This window comes from Cryptococcus neoformans, chromosome 2 (genome assembly GCF_000149385.1).
Source record: "Cryptococcus neoformans var. neoformans B-3501A chromosome 2, whole genome shotgun sequence".
NCBI classification, from domain to species: Eukaryota; Fungi; Basidiomycota; class Tremellomycetes; order Tremellales; family Cryptococcaceae; genus Cryptococcus; species Cryptococcus deneoformans.
Genome location: NC_009178.1, coordinates 1,304,980 through 1,319,373, shown reverse-complemented (window position 1 = coordinate 1,319,373; position 14,394 = coordinate 1,304,980). Strand labels below are relative to the sequence as shown.

At 48.2% G+C, this 14,394-nt stretch overlaps 5 protein-coding genes across 5 annotated transcripts in view; 1 reads left to right on the top strand and 4 right to left on the bottom strand.

Moving 5' to 3' along the window:
• Positions 1-80: 80 nt before the first annotated feature.
• Positions 81-5,355, bottom strand: CNBB4670 (hypothetical protein; the record flags this gene model as incomplete). Its single annotated transcript, XM_772144.1, has 17 exons — positions 81-344; positions 402-669; positions 728-846; positions 917-1,518; positions 1,579-1,641; positions 1,701-1,884; positions 1,941-1,967; positions 2,017-2,208; positions 2,259-2,390; positions 2,447-2,600; positions 2,651-2,968; positions 3,028-3,534; positions 3,583-4,583; positions 4,684-4,740; positions 4,803-4,903; positions 4,987-5,125; positions 5,284-5,355. 17 exons carry the CDS (start codon positions 5,353-5,355, stop codon positions 81-83), a joined length of 4,200 nt encoding a protein of 1,399 aa, XP_777237.1.
• An 827-nt stretch (positions 5,356-6,182) lies between these two features.
• Positions 6,183-8,366, bottom strand: CNBB4660 (hypothetical protein; the record flags this gene model as incomplete). Its single annotated transcript, XM_772143.1, has 2 exons — positions 6,183-7,130; positions 7,182-8,366. The coding sequence occupies 2 exons, from the start codon at positions 8,364-8,366 to the stop codon at positions 6,183-6,185; spliced, it is 2,133 nt and encodes a 710-aa protein (XP_777236.1).
• Positions 8,367-9,138: 772 nt separating this feature from the next.
• CNBB4650 (hypothetical protein) lies at positions 9,139-11,160 on the top strand (the record flags this gene model as incomplete). Its single annotated transcript, XM_772142.1, has 5 exons — positions 9,139-9,739; positions 9,789-9,988; positions 10,037-10,154; positions 10,208-10,509; positions 10,558-11,160. The coding sequence occupies 5 exons, from the start codon at positions 9,139-9,141 to the stop codon at positions 11,158-11,160; spliced, it is 1,824 nt and encodes a 607-aa protein (XP_777235.1).
• Positions 11,161-11,312: 152 nt separating this feature from the next.
• CNBB4640 (hypothetical protein) lies at positions 11,313-12,466 on the bottom strand (the record flags this gene model as incomplete). Its single annotated transcript, XM_772141.1, has 4 exons — positions 11,313-11,399; positions 11,451-11,775; positions 11,831-12,278; positions 12,328-12,466. The coding sequence occupies 4 exons, from the start codon at positions 12,464-12,466 to the stop codon at positions 11,313-11,315; spliced, it is 999 nt and encodes a 332-aa protein (XP_777234.1).
• Positions 12,467-12,789: 323 nt separating this feature from the next.
• The window catches only part of CNBB4630 (hypothetical protein), a gene marked incomplete at both ends in the record, with an annotated part of 1,828 nt that continues 223 nt past the window's right edge, over positions 12,790-14,394 (bottom strand). Inside the window, 4 exons of the mRNA XM_772140.1 lie at positions 12,790-12,957; positions 13,010-13,306; positions 13,362-14,073; positions 14,130-14,394. The exon at positions 14,130-14,394 is cut by the window's right edge and continues 223 nt beyond it. Coding sequence (XP_777233.1) covers positions 12,790-12,957; positions 13,010-13,306; positions 13,362-14,073; positions 14,130-14,394 — 1,442 coding nt within the window. The remainder of the gene's footprint in view (positions 12,958-13,009; positions 13,307-13,361; positions 14,074-14,129) is intronic.

Sequence of the window (14,394 nt, the reverse complement as noted above, 5' to 3'; positions counted from 1 at the left end):
CTCATAAATATATGTCCCAAGTCCCCTTATGAAGAGAAAGGGAGACCACAAAGCGATTAGCAAAAATGTAATCATCCCACCTACTCATCATCCTGATTGCGAACACCGAAAAGTTTGATCAGATCCTGGATGTTCAACCTGCCCAACTTCGCAGCAGCCCCTTCACCCATAGCACCATCACTCAGAGCTTGCTTCTGCTGTTGTAATTCCATCAGGCGTTGATCAATTGTGTTTTCGACGACGAGGCGATGGACGACGACTTCACGAGTCTGACCGATTCGATGTGCACGATCAACGGCCTGGTTTTCAGTAGCCGCGTTCCAAGCCAGATCAAGGCAGATCACCTACTCATAACATACGTAAGCATCAAAAGAATAAATCAACACTAAATTGATACGTACATGATTGGCGATGCAGAGATTCAAACCCACTCCTCCACACTTTAGTGACATGAGAAGACATCTGGGTGACTTATCCTCTTCCATAGGACGGTTAAAGTCTTTGATCGTGTCTTCTCTCTCATCCTGTTTCATAGATCCCACATATTTGGCATGAGGGATGTTACGGCGTCGAAGGAAGATACTGCAAAGGTCTATGTACTCAACGAACTGTGAGAAGACAATGATCTTCTGCGAGGGATCTTGCTCTATTATAGCGTCGATGAGTTCACTGTTAGGAAGCATATAATGAGTAATGATCGCACAGGAAACATTCCTCAGTATCTTACCCAAGCTTCTTCATTTTGGTAGAGGGAAGGACATCCTCGATTGATACTTCATCATTGACAGCTTGAAGCTGATCTTCTGCAGCTTCGTCACTCTTGCCTTTGCCCTTTCTCTTCTTTCTCTTCGACACGACAGAATCAACCTGCAGCTTCACATCAGAACCGCTTAATGACCACGGTCCTTCCACTTACGGCTTTTCTCTTTCCCTTTTTTTTCTCCGACATATCATCATCGTTGAGTTCCTCCAGCTTCGCACCGATATCAACATCTTCATCATCCACTTCCTCTGCCTGGGATCCCCAATTGTCGTCTTCGTCGTCCTGGTCATCGTTTTCAACAGGCATGAATGCGGACGCTCGGAAAATCTTTGCCTTATCGATAACGGACCTGCACAGAGGACACTTCCTTCTTCCTGCTTGCACATCGTCATCGCTGAGGTCGGCGTTACCTTGCGCCGAGTTAAAGATGTTTTCCAGGCATTCTGCACAGAAGGAGTGACAACAGGGTGTGATGCGTTCGTCGCTGTACTGCTCATAGCAGATACTGCATTCACAGTCACCAGCTTCATCAATCCCATCGGGAGGAGCTTCTTCAAGGCGTTTCGTGCGTTCTGCAAGAAGAATTTTAACGCGTTCGACATATTCTTGACCGATTAATGTTGATGCGCGAGCCTGCTCCGAGATGTCATCCATTTTGGGAGCCTCGAGACCACCAAAAAGATCGTCATCGGTGACGACAACATCTCGTGCATCGCCGATATCGTTAGGGTTACGTCGCAGAAGCCAAGGATGACCTAACGATGAAAGCCAGGTCATTAGTATGTCCGGAATACAACGGTCAATATGCCGCTCACAGGTCAATTGTCGTAGGCGAGTTAACATGACCAACATGATGGAGTAATGTTTCATGACCGTGCCTTCGAAAAGCCGTCAGCATGCCATAATCATCAAAGGACCACTTAAAAATCACACCCACCTTTGCGTAAAAACGAGTTGAAGGTAACCCTGTATTTGTTCTCGATGGCAGTGTAGATCTGCCTCTCCTCATCCGTGAATTGGAGATCTATTACCCTGGTAGTCTTGGGAGGCAGTTCGAGTAACTTCTTGCCGTTTAGTTCAGATTCTTTGTGGCGTCTGATGCAGCAGACTCTTAATATGGCCTATATCATATGTCAGACGTGCTTACCAGACACTGTAAACTGATATAGCGACTTACCTGAACTCGATTTGTGGCAAGTTTTGGCTAAAAAGGGGAAGGTAAGCTCAGATCATTTGTGATAAAAAAAACTGACAAATCTCTTCTGTGGCTTGGAGATGTGTTCACGGAAATGATCCCATTGAGCAGAAGGCGAAATTTGCAAAAAGCGCAGATGAGGGTAGATGTCATCGAGGGAGTTGACTACTAGAGTACCACTCAAACACCAGCGTAGGTGAGCCCTAAGGGCCCAACATGCCTTGGTTGCTCGTGTGTTTCTATTGCGAATCTAGACAGTGTTAACGATTCCAATATGTTTAGAAGATTCATGTTACTTACTTGATGCGCCTCATCCAGGATGACACGATACCATTTGACCTTCATCAGTGGTCCAACCATTTTGGCCGGTGTAGATCCTGATCCTTCTTCCTCAGTGACATCAACCGAGTTGACCTTGTGTTTAGATGGTTTCTGTAGTCCCGAGGTTAGCACAACTGTTGTATAAAGATTTCCCAAGCGTAGCTCACATCAGAAGCGCTTTCAGATGTCAAGGTACCGTAGGTAGTCAGAACGACGTCGTACTGCTTCAAAGCGGCTGCGGTGGTTGCCCTTTTAGGGCCGTGATAAATAAGAACCTTCATGAGACCTTCAGTGGTCTTGCTTTCAATTTCGTTCTTCCATCTTCAGAGCACAATGAGCCTCCCAAAGCTAGATCACAAAAAAGGACTCACTGAGATAATAGCGCAAGGGGTGCAATAATGAGAGTTGTCTTACACTTCGCATCCTGACTAGGATTGGCAGCCATCGTCGCAATGGATTGCACTGTCTTCCCCAAGCCCATGCTATCGCCGTTCAGTCCACCTCGATATCTGTGATCACGTTCTTTTTCAACCATGAAGGAGACCCCCAATACTTGATGAGGCATAAGTTTGATTTTGAGCCCTGGTAGAAAATCGGAAAGAGAATTAAGCCCCAGTTTCTGAAGACCCTTGTCGACATCGGTATCGGCATGGAAATCTTTGAGATTGTCACTGAAAAAGGCAGTGAGACTAGATGGATGATAGGAGCGAGTCAGTTCTAAATTAACGGCTGGTGAAGGCGCCCTTACCTTTCAGCAACGTTATGAGTATAACTCTGCATTATAAGTCTGGGATCATGGAGACCATCGTCATCAGACATGTCATCATCAGAGTAGCTGGTATAAGAACGACCAACGCCCAAGATGCCGGCTAACGAATCAATGATTTTGGTACGTTCTGGGATGCTGGCCATAACTGGTCCTACGTGGGCCAACTGGGAGCCAGATGAAGCCGCATTAGGCTCTCGACAATGAAGAATACTCGAGTCTTTGGCGAAAGCTCCGAAGTCGCAGGCGTGGGACGCATCGCCGCATCCGCAAGGGAGTTTGAAAAGTTGCCCAGTCGTGTTCGTTGTAATCCGAGTCATCATTATAAGTCGACCCTTTTCAATGATTAAACGAAGACTAGGAAATATAAGGGTGATGTCAATAGGAGGGCCGATGTAGGCTCTGACAGTGTTAGGATTGCAAAGAGCATCTTTTAAAAATTTCATCCGCTGAAGGATGATTCGGAACTTGTGCTTTTCATTTTGGAAACTGTCTACACTCAGTGAACATCGAGAGATCATTTGAGGGAGTACTTACGCAGCTAAGGCCTTGAGAAGATGTTGCAACTCTGCGGCGTATCTTTGTTCTTTGTCTTCAGTAGGGATAAAATCTACCCGATGAATTAGACGGATATAACACTTCAACATAACATCCAGCAGCTCACCAATACCCAAACCATTTCGTCCTTGCTTTAATTCATTCAAAAGTAAAGAGTAAAATTCGCGCAGAGGCACGCCAGTAGTAACAGAAGATTTTGCAGCGGCTGAAGCAGACGCAGAGACACCTACGTTAAGAACAGAGGAGGAAGTGGCTGCGACGGCGATTGGCTCTCGTTTGGCTGAGAACTTTTTATAAAACGCCTTGTCCTGCTCTTTGATACTTGGAAGAGAGATATCATCGTCGTCGTAATTATCGGCAGTACCAGATACAGTACGTTGGCGGACAGGTTCACGTTTGGGAATGGTGCCTTTGGCATTTTGGCGTAAAGGGGCTAAGGGTGTCCGATCAGACGCGAATGATTCTGTTGTGGGTATGGTGGATGATCCACCATTGGCAATGTGTCCACCGTTTTTAGAGTCTCCCACCCTGTTTATTGGCACGATATCTGAGCTGGAAGAGTGTCTGGCCGTCAGAGCCCTGGAGCCACTTGTAGAACTCGCGTGCCGATGGGTGTCTGACGAGGACATCCTTTTACTAGCAGGCGTGGGGGTAGCCTTGACATGAGGGGCAATATTGCGATTGAGAGCCGCAGAGGTCATCCCGGAAGGAGTGGTGACGACTTGAGGGGATGATATAGGGGAGGAAGAATGCACGGATATTGTGGCAGGGGAGGGCGCCAACGCATCGAGGATGGAAGGACGCGATGTCTTTTTGGACATGCTGCTGGACGAGCTAGCGCTGGGCATAGTGTAAGACTGGTTTGTCCTACTGGAAGAAGCAGGCGTAGAGAGGGGATTGAGGGTCGAAGAAGTCCTGCTGGATGATGCGTGCGAGGAAGACAAGGGGAGAGAGGAGGAAGAAGACTGAATAGGGATGCCCTATATACAAGAATACCGCCACCGATGCATCCAAGTGAGGAAGGACGAGCGAGTCAATTTGGATCAGCAGACTGATGGCAACTGAGACATCTTGACGTACCATTTTCTTGCATCGCTCGTTCCGTCCCTTGATATGCTCGTTCTCTTTGCAGTGCTCCTATGATTCCGTCAGCTCGTGCCTGCACTAGTCCACTAGCTCGGCAAACGTGATGCACCCACCTGATAGTTCCAGAATGACCCGAAACCTTCCTGGCGCCCGCCGTCGCCTCGGAATGGGTCCGCACTGAGAATGATCTCCTTCCAGCATTGGTCCTCCAGACCTATGACATCCATCAGCGCCTCTTCCCTCAAATGCGAGGCTCCGGGAGATAGAGGTATAGCAAAAGATAGCGTTGGTACGTACAGACAATCAGTCCGAAACCATTCCCACCCTTGGTGCTGGTCGGATTCTGGGGTTCGGCTAGTTCGGCAATGAAGTTGGTATCATTGGGGCACTTTCGGAGATGTTTCTCCAGTAGATCAATATAGAAAGGAGGTACAGGCTGCAGGGACAGGAAGCAAACACATTAGCAATGGGAACAGGCTGGAGGGCTAGCAGATGAGTCGATCACTGATCACATTACAACTTGAACATGACCGCGAAGACGCGTCGGGCTAGTACTAAGACGCGCCGAGCTACTACAGAAATACGACCACTCACAGTCGTGGGGTCCCCTTCCAGTTCTAACGTTTTGCGTGCCAGCTTGTTAAGAGCCGCGGCTGTAAGCTTCATGTCGTAGGATGTTGTATATTATCTTGGTTTTGACAGATATATAGGTACAAGATCATATGCCGAGCGGGGAACGTCACCTCGCTGCTCCGACAACTGCGCCCGAGATATAGGTAGCAAAAAACTGTGCGGGCACAAGCACAACGCGGATAGAGCTGAAGGGATCAGGCAGGGGAGTAAACAAGTTACTACAAAGTAGCTTCAATTAGCAATATGAAGAATGCAAGAAGGTAGTAATGCAAGAAAAGTGAGGGAGGTCCGTGACTCTCTGAGCAGACGCGTCTTCTAATTTGATTATTTACTTGGTTAGTTGATTGCGCGCGAGTGGAGGCCCAATTTTCAGATATTGCCACGAGTTTTTCAAAACTTCCGCCTTGATTAATAGAGTTGGCCGTGAATTGGAAATCTAATTCTATTCCTGAAATTCGAGTTGCTAATTTCTGACTGGACAATTGTGGTGGAGATTAACTTCATAGTTTTACGCGCGAGGCGTTCGCAAAGTGCCTCATCATTTTTTATGCGTTCTAACGCTCCTACGTACAGCGGTTGGACTACAAAGCCTGTTGCCTGCGATATCTTCAGTTCTTCAGTAGAGTGAACTTTCTCCATTAAGATGTCAACAAGTCTCGTAACTGGCTTCACTACGTCTCTTGTTACAAACCTTGGCTCAACTCCAAACAAGGTGGTGCTTGCCTACTCGAAGGGCCTGTACCATTAGAAGTTGATATATATATAGATGAGCGGATGAGAGAAGAGACATTTTGCGATAGAATCTGATTGGAAATGCTAATGTGACATGCAAATGTATTGAAGATACTACAATGATGCTACTAATCCTCCTCTTCACTTTCGTCCTCGTCGTCACTTCCGCTTTCTTCTTCAGCTTGCAGATCTAGTAGATCATTGTCCGAGCCGGAATCAAGGGGATCATCATCTGATTCTTCATCCTCCTCCTCGTCCTCTTCGCTTTCGTCGCTCTCACTCAATCCACCCATATCAATGTCCTCAATTTCACCTCCATCTTCGCCAACTTCGATGAAATCCTCATCTTCATCTTCGCTTTCACCCTCGACATATATCTCACCTTCGCCGCCCTTCTGTCCACCGTTCTTGGCATTCTCCAGAGCCTGCTCAGCAGCGATGCGACGCATGGTAATCTGGGCAAGAGCAAGATCTAAACGGCCAGAAAGGCTTTGCAAAGGCTGGTTGAGCTCCAGTCGATTTTGAAGCAGCTGAGACAAAGAAGCAAGATGGACAGGTAAAGAAGGTATAGTCATGAGGATGGAGCCGCGTTCGACAAGCACTCCCTTTACCCATTCAACAGTGCCGCGACCTTGCTGTTCGTTCTGCGCAGCACCACGGCCTCCACCACGTTTGTTGGCGCCCTTGCCTTGGCCCAGTCGCTCCACACAAGCTTTCAGAAGAGGAAGAGCCAATTGAGGAGGCATTTTTCTGATAGTGTTGCGAATAAGAACTGGGTTGCGGTGGGACAGACACAGTGTTAGAAGAGCTGGGTCCGATGTATGGAGAGCTTGGACGAGAACACGAGTGAGGGAAGCTGCATTCACAGGACCGTCGAGGGTAACGCCGGCTGAAGTGGCTGCGCGTTTGTTTCCGCTGTCGGCTTCTTGAGAAGCTGGTGCAAGCATGCGTTCGCCGAGCGAAAGTTCCGCCATATTAACATCAGAAGGCAACTGAGAGACAGGGGCCTCGTCGATATCGTCGGGAGCAGCTTCATTCACCGTATTGGGCGCGACAAAACGTTGCACAGGAACACTCTGCAAGGAAGATCAGCAACCGGTTCACACAAGAAGTGACATCGTACTGACCTCTGACGCTGATGAGCCTCCAACTAATTCTTGAGCCTCGACTTTAACAACCGTAACGGGTCTCAAACCGCCCTCCGGAAGCTCGAAGATTGCACGCGACCATTTGACACGACCTCCTCCTGTCAATCTTCCACAAAGCAATGCACCCGATGCTCCATCATCTACAGGGGCAAAAGCAACGCGACACAATCTGGCTGTACGTTCTTCCTTCCCTTCAACAATCTTTACAGTGCTCGGCTTCGCATCTGACTGGGGGCGGGAAAGATCAAGCTCAGACGGAAGGCGGAAAAGAGAAATCTCTCCAGACTCGTGCAATACGGCGAGAAGATCTGGATCAGCCGAAATTGAGTGAGCAGAAGATAGTGTAGGCGAGGCGTAGCGGTATGAAAGTCTCGCGGAGGACTGGGGTGACGTGAGGGTGTATTGAGATATTGTGCGGTCATCTTCCGACACGACAAGGAATGAAGCACCTTGCTCTGTAAGAGGAAGAGGGAGGAGCGAAGAGATAGAAGAGGTAGATGCAGGAAGCGGTGATGAGACGAAAGTGATCTCCTGAGACGCCAATCCCAGGTGAAGAGTGACGACGAGCGAGGAGGCAACGAGTACATGCAATGACTCAGCGGTCGATGTCGGAAGGATTGTGAGGGCAGTAGGAGATGAGAGGGAGGATGGAAGAGTGAAAGTGTGAGAGATACTAGAGGCATCCGCCGATAAAACAAGAAGAGAGGAAGCAGTTGCCAGTATTGTCGCACGTTCTTCAGACCAGGCCGCAGTTACAGGAGCTGGGAGATCAAGAGTTCGCAAAGGTTCGGTTTGCTTAGTAGACAAAACCAAAAGTTGACTCTTTGACGTTGTCACGAGGACTACCTCTTCCTCAGCGCCATGACCAGAGCCAGACTTTCTCCGCTTCTTTTTCTTACTAGCGGCGTCCGATGGGACTGTAGTAAAGCAAACAGAGGAAGCCTTACTAGCACCAGCTACTTCCCATTCGGATATTACACGGTCACCCGCAACATCCCACACTTGAACCTTGTCCGCTTGCCCTAAAACAGGGGAAGCTAGAGCAAACAAGGTGCGAGTGGAGTTGAATGCCGAGACTGCTGCAGGAGGCGGAGGTGACTGGATTGCAGGCTGCTGCGAGTGCTTCGGCTTCGAAGGGCCAGCGACAGGTTGACGTGGAGCCATTATGAGGGCTGAAAACAATAGTCAGCACAAAGCTCTACACAATTCTAAACGCAAAATCAGAAGTGAATGGTAGAGTCAGATTGGGTGCCCGGAGAAATGGGTTTCGGGCGTTTACACCATGGTTTTTTGGGTAAGAAGACCGTCGTGTTGTGATCATCACTTATTACAAAAGACTAGAGTATGATGGGGTAGAGCGATAGAAAATAACACTTACTCTAAATAAAAATGGATACCCCAAGAGAGAGAAACTAAAAATTTTCGATCGGTCAAGAGACCTAACAGCAGTGAGTTAGCTCGGTGGTCATGTGGAATCCAAATCGTAACGGAGAATGGAATGATCAGTAAAAATAAAACAGCCATGTTTTAACAGCATGCCACCAACCTCTGGACGTATTGCTACGCCGCAGAAGGAAGATGTGCTCAGGCGGTAATTCCCTTTCGGGGCATCATTGTGGAAACGGAGAAAAAATTTTCAAGGGGAAATGAACTGACCTGGCTCTGAAAGAAAATTTTTGAAAGGGAGCTTATCGCTGACGGCCCTCGCTAGATACTTCAGGCATGTCAGCTAGGTCACCAAGTCTGCACGAGACATCCAACATGCGAGCAGAGAGAAGGTATCAGAATTGTGCGTTTATGGGTCTTCGGCACTTGGCCTAACAGACTCTAGTTTGAAAATGAACACAAGGTCATCCTCGATGGGATGCGGTAGACCGATGAAAAGGATGGAAGGAAAGACTTACTTTATTAGTTTACAAAGAAAGATATAGATGCAATGGAGAGAAGAGATCGAATGAGAATTTCGACAGCGCAGAAATTTGGCTGGGGGTCCCAGGCACAGACGGGTCGGCGATTTGTTTTGCGTATATTTATGGTGATTTTATCCCTGGAAAAGTTGCGGCAAGGTAGTCTTCTTTGCATGACTCCATCTCACGGTAACGCACACAGTTCCGCACACCGCGCCATGTCATCCACAAAGCCTCCCACCACCACAAACAAGCGGAAGCGCACCTCAAACGCCCACGACGAAGCCCCCGCAAAGCGTGTCCCAGAGGCCTCCTCCTCAAAAGTCACTCTCGACGACTCGCAGCCCGCCCCTGCCACTTCCTCAGATGCTGTACTCGGCGCCAGGTCCGCTCCTGGTACTGACTACGAGCGGGTCCCCTTCTCCACCCTCAACCTTTCTCCACCTACCACTGCTGCCATCGAGCGTATGGGTTTCGAGACTATGACAGAAGTCCAGGCCAGGACTATCCCTCCTCTGTTGGCCGGTAAGGATGTGTTGGGAGCAGCAAGGACTGGCAGCGGAAAAACCATGGCATTCCTGATTCCCAGCGTGGAGCTTTTGAGCACTTTAAGATTCAAGCCCGTCAATGGTGAGTCTTAATGGCCTTTGGCAAATGGCATGGCTAATCGCCCTTGAAGGAACTGGTGTCATTATTATCTCTCCTACGAGAGAACTCGCTCTTCAAATCTTCGGTGTTGCCAAGGAGCTCATGCAAGGCCATTCACAAACATTCGGTGTTCTTATGGGTGGTGCGAACCGTAAGGCAGAGGCCGACAAGCTGGTCAAGGGCGTCAACCTCATCGTTGCTACTCCCGGTAGACTCCTTGATCATTTGCAGGTACGTGCATCCTATGTCTGTTGACGGACTCGTGCTTATTGAGATCAGAACACAAAAGGATTTGTTTTCAAGAATCTCAAGGCTCTTGTAATTGACGAGGCTGATCGAATCTTGGAAATCGGTTTCGAAGAAGAAATGAAACAGATTATCAAACTCCTTCCTTCCGGTAAGTTACCGTGCTGATAGGCAGCATTCGCAAGCTAATCTATCCCCCCTTAGAAAACCGTCAATCAATGCTTTTCTCCGCTACTCAGACCACCAAAGTCACTGATCTCGCCCGTATCTCGCTTCGCCCAGGTCCTCTCTACATCAATGTAGATGAAACCAAGGAAGCCTCTACTGCAGACATGCTTGAACAGGGCTACGTCGTATGCGAATCCGATCAGAGATTCATGCTCCTTTTCACATTCCTCAAGAAGAATTTAAAGAAGAAGGTTATTGTCTTCTTCTCCAGCTGTAACTCTGTCAAGTACCATGCCGAACTTTTAAATTACATTGATGTTCCTGTCTTGGACCTTCATGTAAGTTCATTCATAACCACGCTGAACATTGCTGACCAGTCCTTGCAGGGTAAACAAAAACAACAGAAGCGTACAAACACTTTCTTTGAATTCATCAATGCCCCTGCTGGAATTCTCCTCTGTACCGACGTCGCTGCACGTGGTCTCGACATTCCCAAGGTTGACTGGATCATCCAGTTTGATCCGCCTGATGATCCCCGAGATTACATCCACCGTGTCGGCCGTACTGCCCGTGCAGGCAAATCCGGAAAGTCTCTCCTTTTCCTTTTGCCTAGCGAGCTTGGCTTCCTTCGTTTCCTCAAGGTTGCCAAAGTTCCTCTCAACGAATACCAATTCCCTCAGAAAAAGGTTGCAGATGTGCAGAAGCAGCTGGAGAGCCTGATTTCTAAGAACCATTACCTCAATACCTCGGCGAGGGATGGATACAGGTCTTACCTTCAAGCCTATGCGTCTTACTCTCTCAAAAAGATCTTTGACGTCAACAAGCTCGACCTCGCCAAGGTTGGCAAGGCATTTGGTTTCGCTGTGCCTCCAAAGGTCAACATCTCCGTCGGATCCGTCAAGGCGAAGAAGAGCAGAGATGAGGATGAAAGTAGTGATGATGATGGTCAACCCAAAAAGGCCTACTATAGAAACAGGGGCAGAAAATAATCGTTTTTGATACAGTCTTTTGTAATTATTCTATGCATCTTGGCCTTTTGTGTATTGGTAATATGACATCGCGATTTTTTGCATTACTGTCACTGCATTACTAGTATGCTACAACATATCTCTAAAACTTTCGAAGCATCTGATGTCCCTTATCATTCCCGTCGTCTACCGCCTCCCCGGTCTCCAGGCACATATTGATTAGGACAGTTATTGGCAAAGTGGCCATACTGATTGCACCTCTGTTTTGGTAATCAGCGCAAGCTATTGAATCGTAACAGTATAAGACTTACGAAACAAAGCACTGTGCTAAGATCTTTTTGCCAGCCACCTTTTCTCTCTCCTCCGCTGCCGCGTCCACCCTCATCATCATTGTCTCTATTCCTTTGGTTATCTCGTCTTGCATTCGCAGACAGAAATCCTCCAGCTCGCCAACCAGATAAACTTCCACCCTCAACCCACGCCGCAGCTGGAACAACCACTGCATTGGGGTCATATTTGTATTCCCGCCAACGACCATAGCCAGCAGGCAGTTGGGGTGGTGGGCCATTGAAGGCTTCGGGGTCAGGTGGGATAGGGTTGATATATGATTCTGCAGGCGGTCGGTTGGGAGACGGGCTAGTTGGAGAGATTAGCGATGATGGGGAAAAAATGGCGCGCGAAAACAGCTTACTGAGCTAATTTGCAGTCCTTGCCATCAGGGCAAAATCCAGCGGCATAGGCATCACACAGCCTCCTCCTTATATGCTTCCTCGGACAATTAGGACCTAGCACGCAGAATCCTCTGTTGTAATCCGGACACTCAACTCTTCTGTCTCTGGGGTGGAAATACAGGCACTCTCCTCCCAGCTCACATTTGCCTTGTTTGACAAACCATATACACACTGGCATGGTGCGAAGGTTAAAGTCGTGGGTGTACTCGCAATTGTCTCCCATTTTACAGAGGTTTCGAAGGTAGTGTTTGCATACCGTTAGCTTCTTTTCTCGCTCTCGAGGGTGAGCCGGGAGAGGAGGTGGTGGCTTGAAATTGAGTTGGGAGGGGGTAGTGTGACGATAAGGACATTGTGAAGGCGGAAGAGGACAGCCGAGAGGCGTGATGGACAGAGGACATATTTGTTGGTCTACAGAGGATATCAGCATAGAAGTTATACGCAGTCGTTAATGACATACCTGCATCGAGCTTGAAGTTGCGCTCAGTCTTGAGGTAGTTTTCCAGGTCGAGATTGACTTGGTGGAAGTCAGGGCGAACAAAATCTGCTGCTCGTCCGAGCTTTGGATCTAACGGTGCGGAATTCGAGGCTGCCGCCATGCTTTTTTTTGTGTGTATATGATAAGGGACAGTAAAGAAAAAGAGAGTAATGGCAGCAACGTACGAAAAGAAGGGACGAAGAGAAGGTGAACAAAGAATTAGAGCTTGAAATGCTGACTAAGCAATGAGCACTTCAGTGTACGGCGCGGCTGGGGCCGCTGGGGACCACCAGCTGGGTTCTTCTCGCTCAAAAATGCTACAGAGATTTTGTCACAAGAGCGCCGTTGTTGAGCATGCGTAAGATTCCAAAATGACATGATCATAAAATAGCAGAAGCGAGGAAAATGCATATCACAACAGTCATACGTCCTCAAGCATAGCCATTATTCCTCTCCACTATCTCCCAATGCGAAGTGGTCTTCTTGCAGCCCCTTGGATTTTTCGGGGCCCTTTCCCTTGTCTTTGACATTCAGCATCTCTGTTAATCGCGCAAGCATTTCCCCTTGCTTATCTATCGTTTGTCTAAGTGCGTCTATTTGTTCAAAGAGAACCTATCTCAACTGTTAATGCTTGATGACTCTTGTTGCGAGAATCATTACTTACTAATTGGTTCTTGGCCAGTTTAGTGTTGGTGAGATCTCTCTCCCTCTTCGTCTCTCCCGTCCCATCTATTCCACCTTGCCACATCCGCGGAGCATTGCCAAATGCCGCTCTCTGATCCACTGTCCCTGAAGCAGGAAATGGGGAGGCTGACCGAGGTCTGGACAAGGAAGGGCCGTTGGGAGTGGCAGTCTGGGTATTTTGCGATGATACAGGGAGGAGTGGGATGTTGTCTGTTGATGCCTGAGCGGTTCTGGTTTGTTCAATGGATTCGCGTGGAGTGGGCATACGGGAAGAGACCTGAATTGAGAGCTGTTAGATTGCCATTAAATCACTTGATAATTTGACGACGTACATTTTTCGGCAACTGCCTGGTCATGGCGTCAAACACTATGGCAAAATTTCGGCCCAGGACGAAACTTGGCAAGGCGATGAGAAGTAACCCAAACATGAGTAAAGGTATTGTCAAAAGCTTCCCCAAAAAGCTTTTTGGCACGACTTCACCATATCCCACCGTGCTCATGGTGACGAGGGAAAACCATGCCGTTCTGGGAATGGAATCGAAAGCAGAGGGGTCGCCGTCGGAATCAATGAATGCGGATAGTGAGGGATCCCATGTACCGCGCTCGGCAAAGTATATGAGGGTTGAAAAGAGCACAAGCACGAGGATGATGAAAAATGTCAAGGCCCAAAGCGCATCTCTCGAGCGCCTCACAGCAACATACATGACCTCAATAGTCAGAAGCATCTGATTTTGATACTTGAACGCCCGAAAGACTCGTAAAAGCCTAAACGTCCTTAGGATTGAAAACCGGAAAAGGATGGTGGTGTCCTCGTTTTGCGCGACCTCGATATAGTAAGGCAATATAGCGACGAGGTCAAGAAGGCCAAAGAAAGATGTTGCCCATGAGTAATACTGCGCCCAGGAACCTGAATGTGCTAATGATCGAGCAAGGTATTCAATGGTGAAAAGAACGACAATAGTGGTGTCAAGACCGAAAAGGGCCTTGATGATAATGGGTTCCATATGGAACGCAGGCATGGTGGATAGAGTTGTAAGTATCGCGCTATACATGCCGGATTAGGGTTATTAAGGTATGCCACTGCGAAAATATGAACTTGCCTGAATATAATAGCCCCGGTGACGATAATATGAACGAAAAATGCCTCTCGACCACTTGCTGGTTCTTCCATCAAAAGATATAGTTTTCGCTTCCACCTAGTCCGCATACCAGAGGCCACCGCAAAATGGTCCTCGCCCTCATCGTTGAAACCCAGTATGTGACCGAAGTCAGGCAAGTCAACCTCTTCTGAATCATCGTACGGATCCTCACTGAGGAAAGTAGCTCGGTGAAGTCTTGGCTCCTCAGACTGATCAGTATTTGATT